This window comes from Pseudopodoces humilis, chromosome 5 (assembly GCF_049639895.1).
Source record: "Pseudopodoces humilis isolate 2021_Gansu_Grassland_sample_001 chromosome 5, ASM4963989v1, whole genome shotgun sequence".
Taxonomy (NCBI): domain Eukaryota; kingdom Metazoa; phylum Chordata; class Aves; order Passeriformes; family Paridae; genus Pseudopodoces; species Pseudopodoces humilis.
The window spans coordinates 50,430,352-50,451,425 of NC_142204.1; the positions used below are offsets into that span (position 1 = coordinate 50,430,352).

At 40.2% G+C, this 21,074-nt stretch overlaps 1 protein-coding gene across 1 annotated transcript in view; it reads left to right on the forward strand.

Annotated features, from left to right (window-relative positions):
• The first annotated feature begins 1,717 nt into the window (after positions 1-1,717).
• KCND2 (potassium voltage-gated channel subfamily D member 2) overlaps positions 1,718-21,074 on the forward strand; it is a 267,260-nt gene continuing 247,903 nt past the window's right edge. Inside the window, exons 1-2 of the mRNA XM_005519239.2 lie at positions 1,718-1,946; positions 3,135-4,308. Of these exons, the coding sequence (XP_005519296.2) occupies positions 3,194-4,308 (1,115 nt within the window). The 5' untranslated portion in view covers positions 1,718-1,946; positions 3,135-3,193. The remainder of the gene's footprint in view (positions 1,947-3,134; positions 4,309-21,074) is intronic.

Below are 21,074 nucleotides of genomic sequence, written 5' to 3' on the forward strand. Positions count from 1 at the left end.
TAGGTATACCAATAACTACAGGTATACAAAGGATTTCAATGTAATGGATTAATTTATAGGATATCATGTACTGAATATTTGAACTAGAAGAAAAATAGCAAAGCAACAAACCAACAAACAACTTCAGTGAATATACAAAAAGTATCTTTTATTTAATGTGATATTTTATTTCAAGTGACTTGATAATATGAAATCGGTCATCATCACAAGTTTTCCTATATTAGAGTTTGCACTCAAACATTTTTCTTTTAAGTATTTCTTTTAAGTATTACTTGTAGGAACAGTTTAGGCTGCAGCTTAGACTACAATACTGAAAGTGTTTATCTTTTTCACGGGAACTTAGAAGTGAATATATACTGAAGCTGAGCATATTAAAATACAGAAAAGAGTTAACTCTCAAGCTCCAGTGTGTATTTGGTTTATTTTTGCTTTGGGTTCTTTAGCATGTATCTCAAATAGCTTATCAGAGTGGAAGGTTTGGTCCTAAAAACTTCACATATAAAGGAACCCATTTATTCCGTGACTCTTTTCGAAACCTCTTACTACCAAACGGAAACACAGGCAAATTAGGAGGAGGAATACCTTCTGGTATCTTCCTTGCAAGGTCTGCGAAAAAGACATACAGCGGTTTCAGATTCTTGACTGAAAAATATAGACCGTTCCCTCTGTTTATCGGCACTATCAGAGCGGCAGGCAGAGCTCGGGACATTACGTCTAGCCCGGAGATGCGGCGGTGCGTCGCTCGGCGGGGCCGGGCCGTGGCGGGCGGCGGCGGCGCGGGCAGAGCGCAGGGGGTGCGCGGAGCGGGGGCTCGCCCGGCCCCGGCGGGAGCGCACATCCCGTCATCCACGCGCCATCTAGCGTCGGGAAAGGGGACCGGGCTCGGCACGGGAGCGGAACGGAGAGGAGGAGGAAAAGGCTCCCACACCCGTCCCAGCTCTCGCCGTTCCCAAAGCTGGTAAGAGCCATTTGGATATTGCGACCAGAACTCCGGAGTGGCTCGGGGCGGGTTGTGAGGAGCATCGCTACACTTCGCTCCCAGCCATCTCATTCCCCCTTTTTTGCAGTGAACGGTTCCCCTCCCCTTGAAAGCAGCTAGCGCTCCCCAGAAATCCCCTCGGTACCTCACCTAAGCTATCGCCGTCGCCCGATCCCTACCCAAAGCACCGCGAACTCCGCTGCCGGCGGAGGGGTTGGACCGCACGATCTCGGCCCCGCAGAGACCCACACCGGCACACACACACCGGCATGCATACATACATACATACATACATACATACATACACACACACACACACGCACACACACCGGCACACACCGGCACACACGCATACCGGCGCGCACGCAGGCACAGCCGCGCTCCCTGCCCTGCCGCCGCCGGCGCAGCTGCCCGCAGCCCTTTTGTTTCGCCCGCGGAGCGATGTCCTGCCCACCCGCCCCGCGCTTCCCCGCGCCCGCACCGCCGCCCGCCCCTACGCCCCTCGCCCGCGGGCGGCGGCGGCGCGGCGGGGTGGCATGGCCCGCCCGCCTTGGGGGAGGCAGCGGGAAGCCCCCTTCCCCGCCCCCGGCCGCGCCAGGGCCTCGCCGCTGCCGCCCGCAGCCCGCGGCAGGGCAGGGGCAGCGGCCGCAGCCGCAGCCGCGCCTGACAGCGGCCCCGCGCCGCAGGATCCGCGCCCCGCAAGGACGTGCTCCACGAGCTGCCAGGCGCGATTACGTTGTTTTTTTCCCCCCACCCACCCCTTGAACTTGTTGCTTGGCGCTCGGCGGTGGCGGAGGGGGGTGGGGGTGGGGGAAAGCCTTATTATCGATGTCCCTTTGGATGCGATCAAGCTTTCTCAGGAGCAACTACTTCCCCGCCGTTCCCGGCGGGGCGCGGAGATCTAGCGGCAGAGCTCGTATTTCCAAAAGTCTCTATGCAACTGAGCGCTCTCGCCAGACTTTCACAGGTAGGTGCCGCAGACTGGGCACGTCTGGAGGGATTCGAGAACTGAGCCGAGGGGAAGGGGCGAGAGGAAGGAGGCGGGGGTACGGGGGGGGGGGGGGGGGGGGGGGGGGATGGGGGGGCATGATCCACCACCGACCGCCGAGCCCTACTGCACCCCGCTCCCCCCCGCCCGCCCCGGTGCCCGGCCTCCCCCGCCGCCAGGGAGCTCCTGCCCCTCTCCCGCTCCACGGCCAGCCTTCCCCGGTTCGCCTTTCGCCGCCCGCTCGGGCGCTCCCGGGGATGCCCCGTGCAGCCCACCTACTGCGTGTGTCTCCAAAGCCCCCGCTCCTACCCCCGCCAGGACCGCGGGGTTCTGCCCGACCCTGGTCTCCTGGCCGCACACCAGCCCCTATCCGTGCCCCGATGCTCCGTCCAGGGGAGAGCCCCGCTCTGCCCGCTCCCTCTCTGTGGGCGCTCCCCGCTCACGGCGCCCTATCCCCGGCATCCCTCTGCCCTTCAAAGCATTTCCTGCACGGAAAACTTGCCTTAAAGTTTAATGCTGCCGCCCGGAGCTCCTCCCCCTGCCCCGCCGGCTCCCCCGGCCCCTACCCGGGGTCTGGAGAAGTCCCCGGGCGGCGATTAAAGGTCAGGGAGAGGATTCTTCCCGGCGCTGCTCCAGGGCTGCCGGCGGGAAGGGGGGCGGGCCGCCCGGCCCATCCCCTCCGCCCCTCCACGGCGAGCGGCGGCGGCGTTGGCGGCCCCGCTGCAGCCGCCCGGGGAGGGCTCCGCTGGCTGCCGCGGCCCGGCTCCAGCGGCGGGCGGGGAGCAAGCGGAGGAGGGGCGGGGGGACCGGCTGCATCGCGCGTGGAGGAAAATCTCCTTCCAGGTGGCTGCACAGCTGCACTAGAGCTACTAGCTGGCTCCAGGGGCTAGTGATTTGAGGACTGTTGCTTCCATCCAGGGGGCCTCGAATGGATGCCTTATATCCAAAGGATTTGGTTGTTAGAGAAGATGCTTTGAATACAGGGATTTCCAAGTGCCCTCATTTATTGTCCTAGCAGTCTGACCAGCGCCTGGAAAGCATATTCTGGGTCGAAAAAGTGGAGGAAACAAAAAGGAAGCAAAAAGGTTTTCAGTTAATACTGAATATCACAAAGCCGCCTCAAGAACATGTGAGAATTTATATTTTTCTTTTCCCTCTCTATTTTAGTGGCTGGACCAGAACTGTCTCTAGATTGACTCCCTTAGCTGTAATAGGTGTTTGGAATCATGGCGGCAGGTGTAGCAGCTTGGTTACCCTTTGCCAGGGCAGCAGCCATAGGATGGATGCCAGTGGCTACTGGTCCCATGCCAGCTGCTCCACGGCAGGAGAGAAAGCGAAGCCAGGACTCTCTGATTGTACTGAATGTGAGTGGCATCCAGTTCCAGACATGGCTGGACACCTTAGAGCGCTACCCTGACACTCTGCTGGGCAGTTCAGAGCGGGACTTCTTCTACCACCCTGAGACACAGCAGTACTTTTTTGATCGGGACCCTGACATTTTCCGCCATATTCTCAACTTCTACCGCACTGGGAAGCTCCATTATCCCCGCCAGGAGTGCATCTCAGCTTATGATGAGGAGCTGGCCTTCTTTGGCATCATCCCTGAGATCATTGGTGACTGCTGTTACGAGGAATACAAGGATCGACGGCGTGAGAATGCTGAGCGCCTGCAGGATGATGCTGATACGGATCACGTAGCTGAGAGCTCCCTACCCTCAATGACAGCTCGTCAGAGGATGTGGCGGGCCTTCGAAAACCCACACACCAGTACCCTGGCTCTGGTCTTCTACTATGTCACTGGTTTCTTCATTGCCGTCTCCGTTATTGCCAACGTGGTGGAGACAGTGCCCTGTGGGGTAAGCCCGGGGCGCATCAAGGAGCTGCCCTGTGGAGAGCGGTATGCGGTGGCTTTCTTCTGTCTGGATACCGCCTGTGTGATGATCTTCACAGTTGAATATCTCCTACGTCTTCTGGCAGCTCCCAGTCGCTACAAATTTGTGCGCAGTGTCATGAGTATCATTGATGTGGTGGCCATTATGCCATATTACATTGGTCTGGTGATGACAGATAACGAGGATGTCAGTGGGGCTTTTGTGACATTAAGAGTCTTTCGTGTCTTCAGGATCTTTAAGTTTTCCCGCCACTCACAGGGTCTGCGCATCCTGGGCTATACCCTGAAAAGTTGTGCCTCGGAGTTAGGCTTCCTCCTCTTCTCACTCACTATGGCCATCATCATCTTTGCCACAGTCATGTACTATGCAGAGAAAGGTTCATCAGCCAGCAAGTTCACCAGCATCCCTGCAGCCTTCTGGTACACCATCGTCACCATGACAACACTGGGGTAAGTGCAGCTGGTGTTTGGTTACAGCCAACATTTCAACAAGTGTATTGGCACGGACGGAAAACACTCAATTTAGAAAAAATGGTGATAGAAAAAAATGTGAGGGTAAGTTTTTGTTACAGAACTTTAGGACTACAACTTGTAACTTCCTTCTAGCTTTTTTACATGTTTAATTTAGTCAACAACATTGCTGAAATGAAAATAACCCAAATCCAAAAACTGCAAAAAACCTGAAAAGGCAAACAACAAAACAAAGCAAAAAAGTCTTCAAACTGTTTGGTTTTTGGTTTTGGACAGTGAAATTGGAATATTTTATGAGTACATGTGAGTTATCAGTGGATTTTTGGTGGAGTATGTATTTTCTGTTAGGAGCTGTTACAGTGTTCCTAAATTATTAATTTTTATAAGGAGAACCAAAGTGCAAGCTTTTGTTCAGTATGTGGATCTGCCATTTTGTTTGAAGTCATGTATTGATGTAGACATGGATATTGAGTTTGTTATTACAAAATGATTTGTTTTAATGAAAATCATACCTTGTCTTTACAAAAAAAATATATTAATGATTTTATTTAAGACACTGAACACATTTCCTTTGATTTTCATGGACATATAACTTTTAAATCATGAATGTCAAGCTACACTGACTGGTGATACACTCTGGAAAATGATCTGAGGAAGTGTGAGACATATGACACATCAAGAATGTGTTTTTAAATATAATTCTAATGGCAATACAATTTCTTTCAGAGAGTAGGGGTTAAAAAAAAAGTGTCACCGTTGACATTAGAATGCAATGCAGTTTAATGGAAAGATGAGACAGAGAAGTATTTTATGAAGTCTCTGATTCCAGAGTCTGATTGTATCAGCTGATTCTCTGCACCGAGTTATAAAATGCACTTGTCTTTAATTACAACAGGGATTTAGAAGGTTGACTAATTTGAAATGATAATTTTTCCCTATTCTTAATTTTGAGTTGTATAGTACCATCTACGAAATTGAAAATTTGTTGATTCATTACAAACTACCTAGTTATTTAATAATTACTACATGGCAAACTTAGCACTTTCATTAAGGCAAAGCCCATCATTTTATTAGCATTTTGCCATATCTTGTTGGGACTGTTGAGACTTATGAAACATGTATAACTTTTAAATTTAACAAAATGAAAGTGCATTATTAAACTATTATGAAAAACTTGATTTATTATGTGCAATAGTAATTTACTTGGGAAACGCACATAAAAAATATTGAAAAAGATAAAAGGAATGTCTTATGCCACCATTTTTATACCAGGCTTTTATCTCCAGTGTGATATAACAAATGAAGATAAATATAGTGCATAGTAAATATTTCATACTTCTTGTAAGGGCAAGTTATGCTAAAAAGGAGTGACAAGAGCTTTGGGGATTTTAACCCGCCTTTTAGGTTCCTGGGTGGTTTTTGGTCTTCATTTTCTGTTGCTGGTGACAAATGGAAGGGATGAATTAGCAGAAGAAGCAAGTTAGGCATGGTAACTAGATCCACACTCCTGTATTTTCTGATGCTGATATTTCTTACCATTTATTTTTAATTAGAATAGTGATGTTTTCAAGAAAGAGTTGACTGATACTTTAACATAAAAAAACAGAAGCTGGTGTATTTTGAGGGTTTTTTTTGTAACAAAAGGTACTTTCTGAATAAGTTGTTTCCATGCTTATGCAGTGTGGAAAGTACTTGTCCATGGTACTGAACAGAAAATTTTCTTGTTTTGTGCCCAAATTGCAACTGATTATAACACAGGTATGGGATCACAGCTGGTGTTAATACGATTTGTTTGTTTTTTTGGTGCACAAACACACACACACACACAGACACACACACACACACACATATATACATCTACATGAGTATTATTCTGTAATTCCAGGTTTTGAAGTATTACTCTGAGTGAAATCTTCAAAAGTACTGCTGTAATTTGAACACAATTTCAAATCTCTTTGAATAGAACCTAAGAATCTGTTTTTAAGTATACAGCACACAATATTTTGGTCCCAAGTGGAACAAAAAGGGTTAAAGAGAATCCTCTCATGCTTGACTCCTTTTTCAAGGTAGTTTGAACAGAGAAAGTTTTGAGCAGGTTGAACAGAGATCCAAAGTCTCACCCTCAGAAGTTGAGGTGTGATACAGGTTCAAATAGGACAGACATCTCCGATTTTTATGAAATCTTTTAACAGTGCATTAGGTAGATTATGTCCTTTTAGTAACATCATGATAACTTTATAAAGATTATGTTTAAATGTTAAATATATATATGTGAATAATTTAAATAAAATTAGCATAATAAAAAGCTTTGAAATCTTTTTAGTTGATGGAATAATTACACAAAAGGAGAGGGAAGTTGCAGGGAAAAGCATCAAGGGTCAGTGAAAACTGATTGTAATTAGTACTGATACCTTTTCTATGTGCTAAAGCTTACCACCTCTTTACTAATACAGGACTCCTGTTCATTTTAACTTTAGTTTTAGCTGAATCAGGGGTGTATAAATGAACTTGACAGGAACAACTTCTCTCTTTTAGAAACAAAGCTTGATGAAGTCTTTATGTTTTAAATGACAGCAGGTTATGTGAAATACTACAAAAATTCATGAAAGCTAATAGCGAATAATAGATTAACATAAAATTGAGCTTTTGAGTCTTGGTGTCATTGTCATATTTTTCTGGATAGCAAGGGTATTGAGTAAGCGACCTTTGCAATTTGGGGAGTTATTACCTTGGAAGCAGAGCTATATTTCTCAGTTCTGCATGATTGCTGAGCAATTAAAGTGTCTTTAAAAAACATAGATTACATTTTCCTTTGCAGTGTGCTAGTGACTTCAAATATTACGATATTTTTGCCTCCAAGGATATACCAGCTATTAACTGCTCTTGACTGCTCAGCTCAAGTAGTACATGTACATGGAAATGTTACATGAAAAAGCTGAAAAAAAATGAAAGGAAGGGAAGAAAGGAGCAAAGGAAGAAAGAGAACATGAGAAAAAGATAAAGACGGAGAGAGAAAGACGCCTCTAGAAAAACAGCATGTACCCTTCCAGAAACGGAACTGTTTTAAACTCCAGACTAGTGTTTTATCAGGATTAATTGCAGCAAAAGTAAAGGAGAAACAAGAGGAGAAAGGAGAATAAAACTGAAAGAGGTCACAAAATATTTTATGGAGATTCAAGATAATAGTGGAAAGCACAGAGGTCAAGAATCAGGTTAGTGTGAAACTTGAGAGACAAAAGCTCAAGTCTATTGAACTGGGACTGGGAGACCTCCATGGGGGCTTGTGAACATCTACACCCATAATGACAGTTATGTCACTTTCTGCTGTCACCTTAAAACATGACAATCCAATAAATTTCCATCTGCCCTGTCAGGAGCCAGCAAATGAGCTGGAATAGCTGGTAAGCTTTTGAGGGTGTAAGGATATTGTTTGTTCCCAAGTCAGTCAATGCTATAGTGTAGTTTGTGTTTTATGAAGATATTATACTTTAAATAAGGAATGTAGTACTCTTCTGTGAGTAGTTCTAAGGCAATCTCACTGCTATATTAAAATTCTATTTTTATAGCTTTTACATTGGGTGGCTTTATAAAGTCACACAATGCTTCAGCAGATGAACACAATATGAAGGGAAGGTGAAACTCAAGACTACTCATTTATTTGCTTTCTTTGTATAAACTAGAGGTGTGTCTTTCAGAAAAGATAAAGCAGCTATTTGTTTTTATTATTTCTTAATATAGCCCATAATGTGTGAGGAAACCCACTTAAGATATATCAAATTCTCTGAAGACTTTATAATGAACAGATGACTAGATGTGATAACAGAAAGCCTCAGGGAACAAGTGAACAAGGGAAGAGAGCAAAGGATTTTCTTTGCCTGCATATTCATGTTTGCCATCTTCAGTCCTTTTTCCATTCTTTTTTCATTAATATGGTATGTTCTATCTATTTTTTTTCCCATTATTTATTCCAATTACCACTTTCCATAGTTTTCATGGTTGGGGTTTGTGCACTGGTTGACACCTTTCCTCCCTTCTTCAAGACAAGGTTAACATTTGTAATAAGACTCTGCTGGCTTTATTTTTCCTTCTTCTGCTCCTTTGTTCCAGATTCCTAATCATCCCTCACTACTAGACAACATCTTTAATTTGTCATCATTGTCATTCATTTGACCTGAACTTTCTTCAGAACAGATTTTTTGTTCTGACCTTTGCTTGATAGATTTTTCCTTGTGAGCATCATAAAGTTTCCATATCATCACTTTTTTTCTCAAATGCCATACATATTCTCTTTTCTCACTACTGTGCCATTTTCAAGTGTCTTTAGTTCCTTATAGTCTCTGCATTTTAGTTTGAAATAATCCATCTTTTCAGAACTTTCATTAAAAAATTGAGTTTAATAAAATGTGACAAAAGAGAACAAAATTCAAAATCTTTGTTCTGTGAAAAAAAATTCATTAAAAGTTTGGATATATTCTTATGATCAGTGTTACAAATGTAAAGATTCACAAAGTTAGAGTATTATATCTGTATCTTGTAAGTACATATTGCTCATTCATTTTTTGTTTGATATTTTCAACCCTGTTTCAAATAGAACTTTTCTATTTTTGTCTTATATACAACCTAGTGGATTTTGTATTTTACAAATGTGTTTGATGTCTCAATCTATTTTCTCTTCACAGCAGAGACATTTAGCCTATATAACAGAGGAGGCACAAAGTGTAGTTGTGATCACCTTCAAAGTACATTACTAGATATTCAAAAAGGGCTCCAGGGAGAATCTGTTACTCTAAGGGTCATTTTGATAGCAGTAAAATTTATTTTTTTTATGTAACAAAAGGATTACTGAAACTATATTGGGCTGTTGTTACTTGACAGTAAGAGAGCAGAGTAATTGTATTCTTACTTGGTTGCACTGGGGACCAGCTTTCCTCTTCAAAAAAACCCTGAAAATCTTAAAGGAGAAGTACTTGGCTTGTTTCACTCATTTTTCTTGAGCATGAACTTCTTTAGTTCAGTTATGAAGGACATGAAGGTGATGCTTAACAAAAAGATCTGTCTGCTCAGGATTGAATACATTTGTTCCTTTGGTAGAAACAGATTGAATTTTGTTTCCTTGTTGTTACTTTGAGACAGGAATAAGAATTAGATTACTGTGGATGTAGCACAGAAATATGCTTAGTACAGCAGAACAAATAATCTCAGAGAGTAATTATGGCTAGTGCCTGATCTGTTAACTAGGGCCTATCATTCAAGTAATCATCAGTGAATACTGTCATTTTAGTAAAATCTTTGTGATCAAACCTAAGAAGTTTAAGCTCAGTGATGACAATCCATATGTGACTCACATCATTGTGCCTTTGTCTAAGATGAAAAATTTGCAATATAAAAGCCATATAAATCTATGAATACAGTATTAGAAATAGTGCCTACCATGCAAAAAAATACCTGGAGATGGAAACTGTATTTCTGAAGAAGAAAAAATAAATACCACAGAAATAAAGTGAGTATTCAAAATAAGTTGAGAACATCTTGCAACTTCAGGGTGACAATTAAGTTTTCAGACATTTGAAAGAAAGTCTAATGAATTTTACTCCTTTTACTTGATTTTTATGGCATTATAGTCCATTGGCAGAAGTTCATAATATTCATCATGGTAAGCTAACAAGAGAAGAATCTGATTCATCAGGGGTTAATATTACAGATTGTTCCAAAGAGGGAATATAAATTAGAAATACAGAAGATATTTAGAATCTGCCTTAAGAGGTTTCATCAATTGCATGACAACACAGCTGACACTGATGGGAAAGATTCTGTATATTCCTGTACCTATCATTTATTGGGCAATAGATAGGAGCACAGGTTTTTCTGGAGGACACAGTCTTTAAGATTTTTTTCTTTCCTTTTCTGAATTGATTAGCAAAGGTTTTTGAATTTATAGACAGTGCTTTAAAATGATAGCTCTACACTAAACTTCCTGGAACAATAATAGTCACCATGCTTGGACTTCAACTCCTAACACAGTTAGGAGCCCTAATTTCTACCACTATTTCTTAATATTTTTTTTTAAGAAGCATATGATTTTGCTCTTCCTGTGCCTCTGGTAATGTTTCATTAGTGTCTTTTTAAGTAAAAAAGCTGTGGGGTTTGTTTTGACAAAAAAAATCAATTTTCACCAAAGTACACAATGAAATTTGCATTATTTTCACAGCATAGACTTAAATACATGTGATTTGAGATGAAATAAAAAGTAATGCTTTTAACTAGAGCATCTGATGCGTAACAGGTATGAATGTCCTGTAGAAAAGTACTGGATACAAAAATTTACTCAGGTATCTGGTGTATGAAGACTCAGGTTTAAATATGAGCACCTATGAAGATCATGTGATCAATGCATAAAAAGAATAAAATCTAACAGGATTCATCTCTATTATAATTCAAATGAGACTGCACTCCTTTTCTCCCAGCAGCATAGACACAACTTCGGCATTATTAGGAAATACATCTTAATGTACCTAGTTATCAGTACAGCATTCCTACTACCATGAGTTCAAATTCTAGCAGTTAAGTGCACTGACAAAAGCTTACAAAACAGTAAAAGACAGCTATCTTTCTGTTACTAAAGATACAAAGATATTAGTCATATAAGTAATTGTATTTTTTGTGTATTTAGAAAAGCAGTTTCCTTTCTTACATTCCACTGTGCAGCATTGTTCCTTACTTATCTGCAGATCTCCATCCTGAAGATGAAAGCATTAAGAGCTACTGTGTAAATGTACTTAATTAGACCATGATTTTCCAGTTACAGAAAATGTGAGGTTGCTAAAAAACCTAGAAAGAAGTTTTTAATATGAACAAAGTAAAATTTTGCATATTTAAAGAATTTAGGAATAGTAGTTTACATTTCATCCCTGGTGGTTTTTTTTCAATTTCACCTGTGTTACTGGTTTCTTTGATCTGATTGGTTTAACTGAGAGGTCAAGTTTCACAGACATAGAGATCTCCTGGGTTTATTTATTTATAGGACCCAAACACTACAAGGAAGAATTTAAAGGCATTTATGTGTCTGGAGATGAAGACAGGCACTCAACTTGAATTCTCAGATGCTTGGGTGTTAGGAACACAAAGGGGAACAGGTGAAGCTAGGTACCTAGTTCCCTTAGAAAACAGTCTTACGTGCACAGGAGTAACTTCTAGGATAAATACAGAATACTGTACTCAGATTCAGGGTATGTCCCAGAGGCAGGATCAAATACCCCTGTCAGAATCAAATGGATCCTGCTGGGGTTCAGGTCTTGTTAAAATAGAATATGCCCTGTTTTTTTTACATAATATTGTAGAAAGGAGATAAGAGTGTTGTGTGTATGGTATGCTTAGGAAGGAGGAATGAGTAATTCAAGTAAAAAAAAAAAGGGTAACTGAAAGAGTAATGTAAATTATCCAAGGGATATATTTTTTGATCCTAATTTTCTGTCTCTGTGGTTTTCAAGCCAACAGCTCAGCATGAAAAGATATGTAAGAAATGGAAGCTGTGACATGTAGATATTAATGAAAATATTTTTAGAAACTGTGTGTAAAATTATGATGCAATGTCAGGTAGGTGATTCCATTTTTCAAATAAACAATCTGAAGATTTATTGGTTTCAATAGGTCTCTTATTTGGCTTATACACAGTAAATTTGTTAGAATGCAGATATGTGGTAAGAAAAGGTAAAAAGTAAGTCTCAATTTTGACCACTGCAAATTCATCCCCTTCTCTGGTATGGTGGCAAATATTATTTTGTGTCTATTTGATTTTTTAATGAACGTTGTTTGTAGATTTATGTAGGATGTTTGAGAATTACTTTTTCTGCCTTTGGGTTTTCTTTTTGTGCAGTAATATGAACTTTGTAAGCAGAGTACACTTCTGCTAGCTGATTCTTACCTTTATCTCTGTTCCTAAATGAAGTATATTTAAAGCATATTTTCCTATTTTTTCCTGACACTTTGTAAAAAAAAAAAAAAAAATCATTTCTGAGGAAAGCATCCCCTATATCACAGTTCTTTCTCTTTGAGGAAACATTTTGATTTGTGAGCTGTACTTGCTATCACTTGCACTATATATCAAAAAATAACATATGAAGAAAAAAAATCCCAATATTGAGAACACTTATATATTTTTCAAATATGATATATTATAATATCAGCATTAAAACAAAAATGTTATAAAATATGTATCTATATGAATAAATTTCACTGTTTGATTACTGAAGACTCAGTGTCCTTAGATAAGACTTCATATAGTATAAAAGGCAGTATAAACTTATAGGATTTTACTTAATTACTCTGAGTACTTCGGTAAATTAAAATAAAGTAAGTATGTTTCACTACAGTTTTAAATCTCTTGGATTAAGAGAATTAATTTTGGACTAAGAAGTAACTGTGAACATCCTTAATGGTATCTATAATAGCCTAATTTTATGACAATACATAAACATGCTTTAATTAATTATTATTTTGGAAAAAAAATATTACAAGACCAAACCCTAACTTTTTTCAAGTGTGTATCCAGAGATACGGATTTTTTTTCTATGAATTATACTGGCAGATTCTCAAAATATTTTGGCTGATACAAAGGGAACAGTCTTTCAAATTATCTCTTGAAAGCTTGGCCACCCAGGCATTCCCTGTAAATGGCTGAGAGTTAGACTGTAAGGTTGTGAAGGAATTAATTTAGGATTGTGTATTAGCTTGCAGTCTGAATGTGTCTTTTGCATCCTAACTCACTGCTTCTTTCAGTAAGATGAGAGTTTTCTGTATAAGCGCATATGTAATGTGAGTGGGATCCTTAACTTTTCATTATTTTTACTATTCATATCCTCCTTTTTTATAGCCCAAAAGAGGAGTTTTATTATTGTGTTAGTGGCCTTACTTTCATTTTTTGCAACTTTTATCTCTTCCACTTGCAGCCACTTAACAATTCCCTGAGCATCCTTATCAGCTATGGGCAGCAACTACTGCACTGTTCAGAGTTGTTTAGGAACAAAATTGATGCTCTTTGACATGGTGGATGACAGCTGCAACATACTGGTCCCCAACTCTCCTTCTTCCCACAGAGGAATAAAAAAGCAGAGAGGTTGAAGATGTTTTCCAAACCTGATTGTGAAGAGCCTGTATACTTTGTTGGTTAAGGGTATCTAATCACTTCATTATTGGTATGCAGCAGGTTAAGGATTGTGGCCTTTCTCTTGAAGACACAGAAGTATCAAACAATCTTTAGTAACAACTCTTTTTAACTCTTTGTAATATAAATATCACAGTATAATATAAATACCACAGTATCTTGTACCACTTCTAGTACTGAGAGTTTTTAGTTTTTCTAAGCTTTTTGGTTGGGTTTGTTACTAATGCATTTCTTTACATCAGTTGATGAAATACAAGTTGAAGCATGGATATCATGGAATAGAGACAGGAGAATGGGACAAGCAGAATATATACCCCTATTCTCACGCACCTAGTGAGAGCTATGCTTGCAGCTGTCTCTTGTGTTTATTTGATAAATATTATATAAAAAGAAGATTTCAATATTGTAAACTCTACACTGTTTGAGAATTTAGATAAAATTTGCTATTTTAGCATCTGGATGGAAGCTTGAAAGGGTAAAAATTGAAGCTTTCCCACAGAAAGATAGTTTAGAGTAAATCTGTCCACAGACTGGCTTAATGATTTCGCATGCTCAGTATTAATTATTTTCCAAGTGAAAGGGAAGGTCAAATTGTATCTGGTTTGCTTGTGAACAAAGTAATCAACCTATAGTATGTGTCAAAAGGTGCCAACTTTTAGAGGTAAATATTATAAAGGAATCTCCTTACAAAAAGATCCCCAGGTAATATGATATGCTGTCCTTCTCAGACGGCGTGCTACTTCTGACACCTCTCTCTCTTCCTCCCATCACAGTCAGATCACTGTAGAAGTTGCAGCTGCTGAAAGGCTGCAACCATCATCATTCTTTAGCCTACAGTTTCTTTCCTGTGCAGGCCCAAATTTTGGGAATTTAGCACATTAAATAATTCATGGGAGAAGCAATGTTGCTAGTCGTGCTGGCGAGCCCTTGAGCGCAGTTCAGCCTCTTGCTGCGCTGGCAGAGCTGTGACAGTCTCTCTCCTCCTCTGGGGACAGGCACAGCTGCAGACTGGAGATGGTGCTGACTCGTTGTGTCTGGCACAGATGACCAATGATTTTAAAAAACAGACATCTTTGGGCAACAGTGCACATGTAAGATGAAATCCTAGCTGTGGGAAGGGAAGATAGGAACCACTTTTGTTCCAGGTCTCTAGAAGACAGAAAAGAGTGCCTGGAGTGGACTACCCAAATCCCTTTGGGTGCAACTGCCGTCTGGCATTGTCTGCCCTGAGCCCTCTTCACACCTTGAGTACAGCACGATGGCTGTCAGCAGTCATCCATGGATTTACAGTGGGTTTGGCCATGCAATAGAAAAGAGATCTGGGGTCTTGCAATACTTTTCCAGACTGTGAGCTTTCCCTATTGCTCTATGTAGTCACAACATTTAGCGTGCACTGCTTGTTACATCTTTGCAAACAAATTAATTAAATACAGAGTAAAGTGACAGATGATTTGGAATACTGGACAGAAAAACGGATGGAAGTATGGACTTAGATCCACATAAATGGTTTTGAAATATAGCAAGAGGCTGAAAACAGATTGGTTCATCTCTAGTCTCAGTGGTGTTATCCTCTCCTTTAATATATTTTCTGATACCTGGTTTCTAGCTCACTAGCTATTCTCAGAGGTTCTCTTGTCTTCAAAGCAAACAAATCCAAATGCAACAGAAAGGTTTCCTTAAATAAACCTTTCATGTTGTCTGTACATAGTTTGTTTCCCAGTCCCTGTGTTTGTGTGGAAGGATGCAGCTATAGAGAACATATCTTAGGTGTGTGGTTTTTAAAGAAGACAATCAGGACATAAAACTATTTTAAAGGAGACAAATAGGACATGCTGTACAATAGAATTATTATGGAAGAATCTGGAGGTGGAATTCCAACTTAATTCTCTTCCAATTGCTTACTATCTCTGGGAGATATTTATAGGTCTTAACTTACTCCTCCAAAAGTTAAATAGTTCTGAGCTAGTCATCCTTTTCTCAGTTAGGAGGTAATGAAGAGAAGCAGGCATCTGGATGTGCTCATTCCCCTGCACCGAGTATAAATGAAATTTATTATAATTAGTGTAGACTTTAAATACCAAGTGGAAATGGATGAGATAAATCCCAAGCTCTGTGGGTAGTTGGTTTGATCCACTCTCCTTGTTCCCAAACTATATAACTGTGAAAGGCCCATAACATATTCCTTTCAAAGATCATAGCAGAGTACCTGCTTGGCAGTTGATGGCAATTCCCACTTCATCAAAAAGGTGACATATCCACTACATTCAAACTCAAAATATTCTTGTTTTGTGTAACCCTGAAGGCCACTTCAGTGCTTTTGACAATTTTTTGTCCTTTTCCATACAACACAACAAAAATTTTAAATTTAAAATAAAGGGAGATTTAATGTTTGTGCTGGTTTAGAAGAAGCCTCTAGAAATTTGGAAGAAAATTTAAGTTTCCACTGTAATTTTCTGCAGAAAGCATTCTTCAAATAGCAATGCTTGTGAGTTAAGATATGGAGAGCTAGAATACCTTGATTAGCCTTCAGAGGATTGTAAGCTATTTCTGTTCTTCTGAATGGGAAACCTAGAGACCAAGCCACATGGTGGTCTTGTTAGCTGTTTCACCACTGTTCATTTCTAAAGTGTCCCACTGGAGACATATCAGACATATCCCCTGAGACACTGTTCTTCCAGGAGGTCCCAGAGCTCTAGATTGCAGTTAGGTATTGCAATGCATAGCTATGAAGCAGACTGAAAATTTTAGAGACATGCTACAATAAATTTCAGCAGGTACACTCTACTCATTGCAGTAGTCATTTTCATATTTAATTCAATTTTAAAAATATAATTTTCTCTAAAGCTGCCTCCAGACTGATGTACTACAGAGCCTTAAAGGCCATGACAGGGTATTATGGTCAAAACTGCTTTAGAGTTTGTCTTTCTCGTTTTCCTTCTGAACTTCATTCACTTCTCTGCAAATCATTCAAATCGCTCTGATAAGGGAATTCTTTAATTTGGTATGAAATCCTTTTATCAACAAATACTTGATTTAATTAATTTTAGTTTGTCTTCATGATCTACTTTTCCAGAACATCAAATCTCAAATTTGCCAGCTAGTACAGTTCTATACAAGTGTGAAATAACATTTTCTTTCAGTATGTTCCTTTTTTTTTTGGGGGGGGGGGGGAATAAGAATTCATGAAATTTTGCTCTTTAATGCATTAAGTGGCATACTAATTTTTTTTTTCTGTCTGTGAAAAGAGATTAATGAACTACAGAAGAAACAATATTTCCTCTTTTTTCTTCCCCTCCACTGGCCAGCTATATTATAAACTTCCAAATATGTTTTAAAGAAAAAGTGCTATCCTGCATAACTAATGAAATGTTGTTTCTCCTTTGAGGGGAATCAGTGGTTATTTCATAATTTGGGGCAACAATTCCGATTTAATACTTTTTAAAAATAGTTCTCTTCCCATTTGCAGTTCAAGCTAGTGCTTTTGAAAAGCTAGAGGAGATGATAAATGATGAAAAAGAAACTCTTTCTTAAGATTCTTGCTTACTTCTTAGATGTCCTTGAAACAAATCCTGGTACAAAGACAAGTTTTTTTTCCATACTTCTGAGATTTGAAGTTATATTTTTATTATGCCAACCCCTTTTCAATAGCCTTTCAAATCAAATTGAGAACAGGGACCTATGAAGCCAGTCTGCAGAGAAATTAATTACCTAACTAGTTTTCTAGGGAGAAATAGGTATAGACAGTGTCAAAAACTGAGTTGTTAGTCCTTCAATAAAGGAGCCTGATAGTGGCTAGTGTACTGCACCAGGGTGGAGTGGTGGGATGTGAGGTGAGAAAGTGAAGATGCAGGATTTTTTCTGAATCTTGACAAGAAAGGGACAACAACAAATTACTTAATAAAAATAGATGTTTTAATAACATAGAGTAAAGAGGGACATGGTTATCTACTTAGTCTCATACCCCTTCAGATGCTGGGATCTATGCATTTGCTTAGCATTGGATGGGTTGGGGGGATTTTTCTACAGCATGCTGCACAGATCCTGTACATGCAGAGATCTCTCAGTTCTTTGTGGTATTGCATAATTTTTATTAATTTTTTGCAATAACACAACCCTATTAATAGTGGATATTTTCATGATAACTTCTTGCTGCACTTCTAGATGAAGGCAAGGTTGTAGAGGTGGTGTAATCACCAGTACCAAGTTACCTGCAGACTCCTCTCTTACAGTGATCTGGGCAAGTTAATTCTGCAAACAGTGTGTCTGTACAACAGAGCACAGCCTGAAGGCTGGGGTGAACATTCAGCATTGTCTGCTGCACTTGCTCAGTCTCACTGTTACATGAGTCAACAACTTTCCGCTGTGGTCTTTCAGTCAGGTTTACTACAACAGGTTCGTGATGTGAGGTAAAGAAGAATACACCTGTTCACATGATTTCTTAGTATAACAGTTGGTAACTTTTAGTGATTATGGTTACTGACCAGAGTTACTGACTCAGAGAATTATAAAAAAGCTAAGAACTTTTGCAGTCAGATGAAGGGAAACGTCACTCTTCTTTTCAAAAAGGAAAGAAAGAAGGATGTAGGGAACCACATACTCTGTGCTTGGGAAGATTGTGGAGCCAATCCTCACGGAAGTAGTTTTAAGGCACATACAAGGAGGTATTTCAAGGCAGCCAACATGGCTCTCTTAAGGCAAATTGTGCCCAAATAATCTGGTGACCCTCTGTGATGGTGTGACTGCAGCAGTCGACAAGGGAAGACAGACCAAAGTCACCTACCTAGACTTCTGTAGGGCCTTCAACATGGGCCCGTACAACATTCTTATTTCCAAGCTGGTCAGACATGGGCTTGAAGTGTGGACTTGGGGGTTCTCATGGCTGAAAAGCTGAACACGAGCCAGCACTGTGTGCTCACAGCCTGGAAAGCCAACTGCATCCTGGGCTCAATCCAAAGCAGCATGGCCAGGAGTGCAAGGGAGAGGATTCTGACCCACTGCTCCACGCTGGTGAGACCCTGCCTGGAGTGCTGCATCCAGCTCTGGAGTCCTCAGCACAAGAAAGACATGGACCTGTTGGAGAGGGTCCAGGGGAGGTTCACAAAGATGATCAGAGGGGTGGAGAACCTCCCCTATAAAGAAAGCACAGAAAGAGTTGGGGTTGTTCACCCTGGACAAGATAAGGCTCCAGGGAGACCTTTTGTAGCCTTCCAGTACCTAAAGTACCTTATTAAAATGAGGGACAGCAAATTTTTACATGGACAGATAGTGAATGGTTTTAAACTAAGAGATATTTAGATTATATGGTAGGAAAAAATTCTTTACTGGGAGGACAGTGAGCCATGAGAACAGGTAGCCCAAAGAGGTTGTGGATGCCCCATCCCTGGAAGTGTTCAAGGCCAAGACTGAGGGGTTGGATTTAGATGATCTTTAGTCCCTTGCAACCCATAACTTTCTGTGGTTCTAGGATAATATCAGAATAAGTTGAATATGTTCAAATAAATATCTAAAACTTTTTCCCAAAGAAACTTCTTATTTCTTCTAAAAATTTCACAATGAAACATCAAGAATACTTATGATGTAAGGTAATAGAAAAATCTCTTCAGGAGTCTTTGAACTTTTTTTCTTACGTGAGATTTTGATAAAAGTAAAATGTAGTTGGAAAATACAATTTATGAATTTCCTGTTTCCAAAAATACATTAATGAAATCCACTTAATTTTTATTAATCTTCTTTTAGAAATGTAGAACAAAAACCTAAAACTACACATTTGTCTTTTTTGGTTCAACTTGCTTTTGGGATTTCAGTTCAAAGCAATTTTGATTTTTCATCCACATGTGGAATGGTGAATACTTTCAGAAACAATGCTGTGAAAGAAAAATTTCATCTAATGGTGAAAGGCTATAAACCAGACATGACTGGTCCATTTTTTTTTTGACTCAAAAAAAAAATTAGAAAAATTAATGGCAAGATATCCAGCAGTGCACATCAAGGAAAAAGGATACAACTTCTGCCTTGGGTAGAAGTTACAGATTGCTGGCGCTATAACTGGTGAAGTATCCTAGTGTTCTTGCCTTTGCGTCCATCCTAACCTTTACTTCCAGCCCTGGACAAGGCTTTAGTTTTACGCTAATTTATCTCCTTCACCTCCCCCTCTCATGCTCTCAGTTAATTGAAATTACTGTGGTTGGATCAAGCTTAGAGTAGGGAGATAGTTATTTTTTCCTAAAGACTTTTTAAAGAATTGTGGACAATAGATACATTATAGCTATTTTTAAGCACCTTAAGTATAGGTTCAGAGTCTCCAAGAGTATCATAGAGCCTGAATACTGTGCAAACAGGGAAGCAGATGCTTTAAACTCACTAATAGTTCTTACTACTCTTACTTTCTTCAGCTATTATATAATCAAAGGTCATAATCTACAAGGTGATGAGAAGTTTTCATCAGCTGCAGAACACAAAAACTTAATAAAAATTTCAATGTAAAGTACCTAAATGCTGCACCATCTGTGAGTCCATGAATGCCTTGCAGGATTTAGTGCTATTCACTTGATCCAAAGCCCATGGAAATCAAATAGTCTTTGGTTTGACCTGAGAGGGCTTTGCATCAAGCTTTTATATAAAAACCTCTAGCAATATATTGACCAGGACAACAATTACTTTCTTGAATTATGTCAGACTCTAAGGATTTTATCCCAAATCCATGGGAGTGTTAACAGGCATTCCTCCAATACATATATTGCTCTCAGTACCTTACGCAGACACAGGGTGAGAAAAACAAACAGTGGAGTTTAATTATATGTATTTGAAGCATAGTTTCATCATCAGGAAAACAGTAAGATGGTACATTCCAGCTTCAGATATAACAGGTTTATCTGTTTTTTGTCAGGAAAATCTTAATGGGAAGCAAATGATGCAGCATCTCCCATGCTAACATCAATGTTGAGTCATACATGAGATCCCATCTTCATACATGGATATTTCACTGAAATGGTCATAATCAACACTGGAGTAGATAATTTGCTCAGAGTTCCTTACAGCTAAAAGGAGAACAAGTTGGCATTTTCTTCTTTAGCTTATCAAAAGCCTTGCTAACTCACAGAAGCTTTCAGGCAACCTTGAAAGTATATCACGCACTAATATCATAAGAGAACATGACAGACAGAGCCTGATGTATCTAATTTTGGACTGGTATAACAGTGCTATTTAGAGCAATAAAGGTTTTATCTCTTGGTTGATCTGTTTACTGAAATAGTCAGTGAAAAATGTGTCATACATTACATCTCATTATTCTTCTGGCATAAAGGACATTTGAATGGATGGTTCTGCCTACATTTTGGGATTGTCCTGCTAACTGTATTAGGATAAGGTCATGTAGTGTATTCGGGCAGCACTGTGTCCAGTTCTGGGCCCCTCCCTACAAGAAAGACATTGAGGGGCCGGAGTGTGTCCAGAGAAGGGCAACAAAGGTGGTGAAGGGTCCGGAGAGTGAGTTGTACGAGGAGCGGCTGAGGGAGCTGGAGTTCTTTGGCACAGGGAAAAGGTCTCAGGGGAGACCTTATCACTCTACAGCTGCCTGAAACAAGGC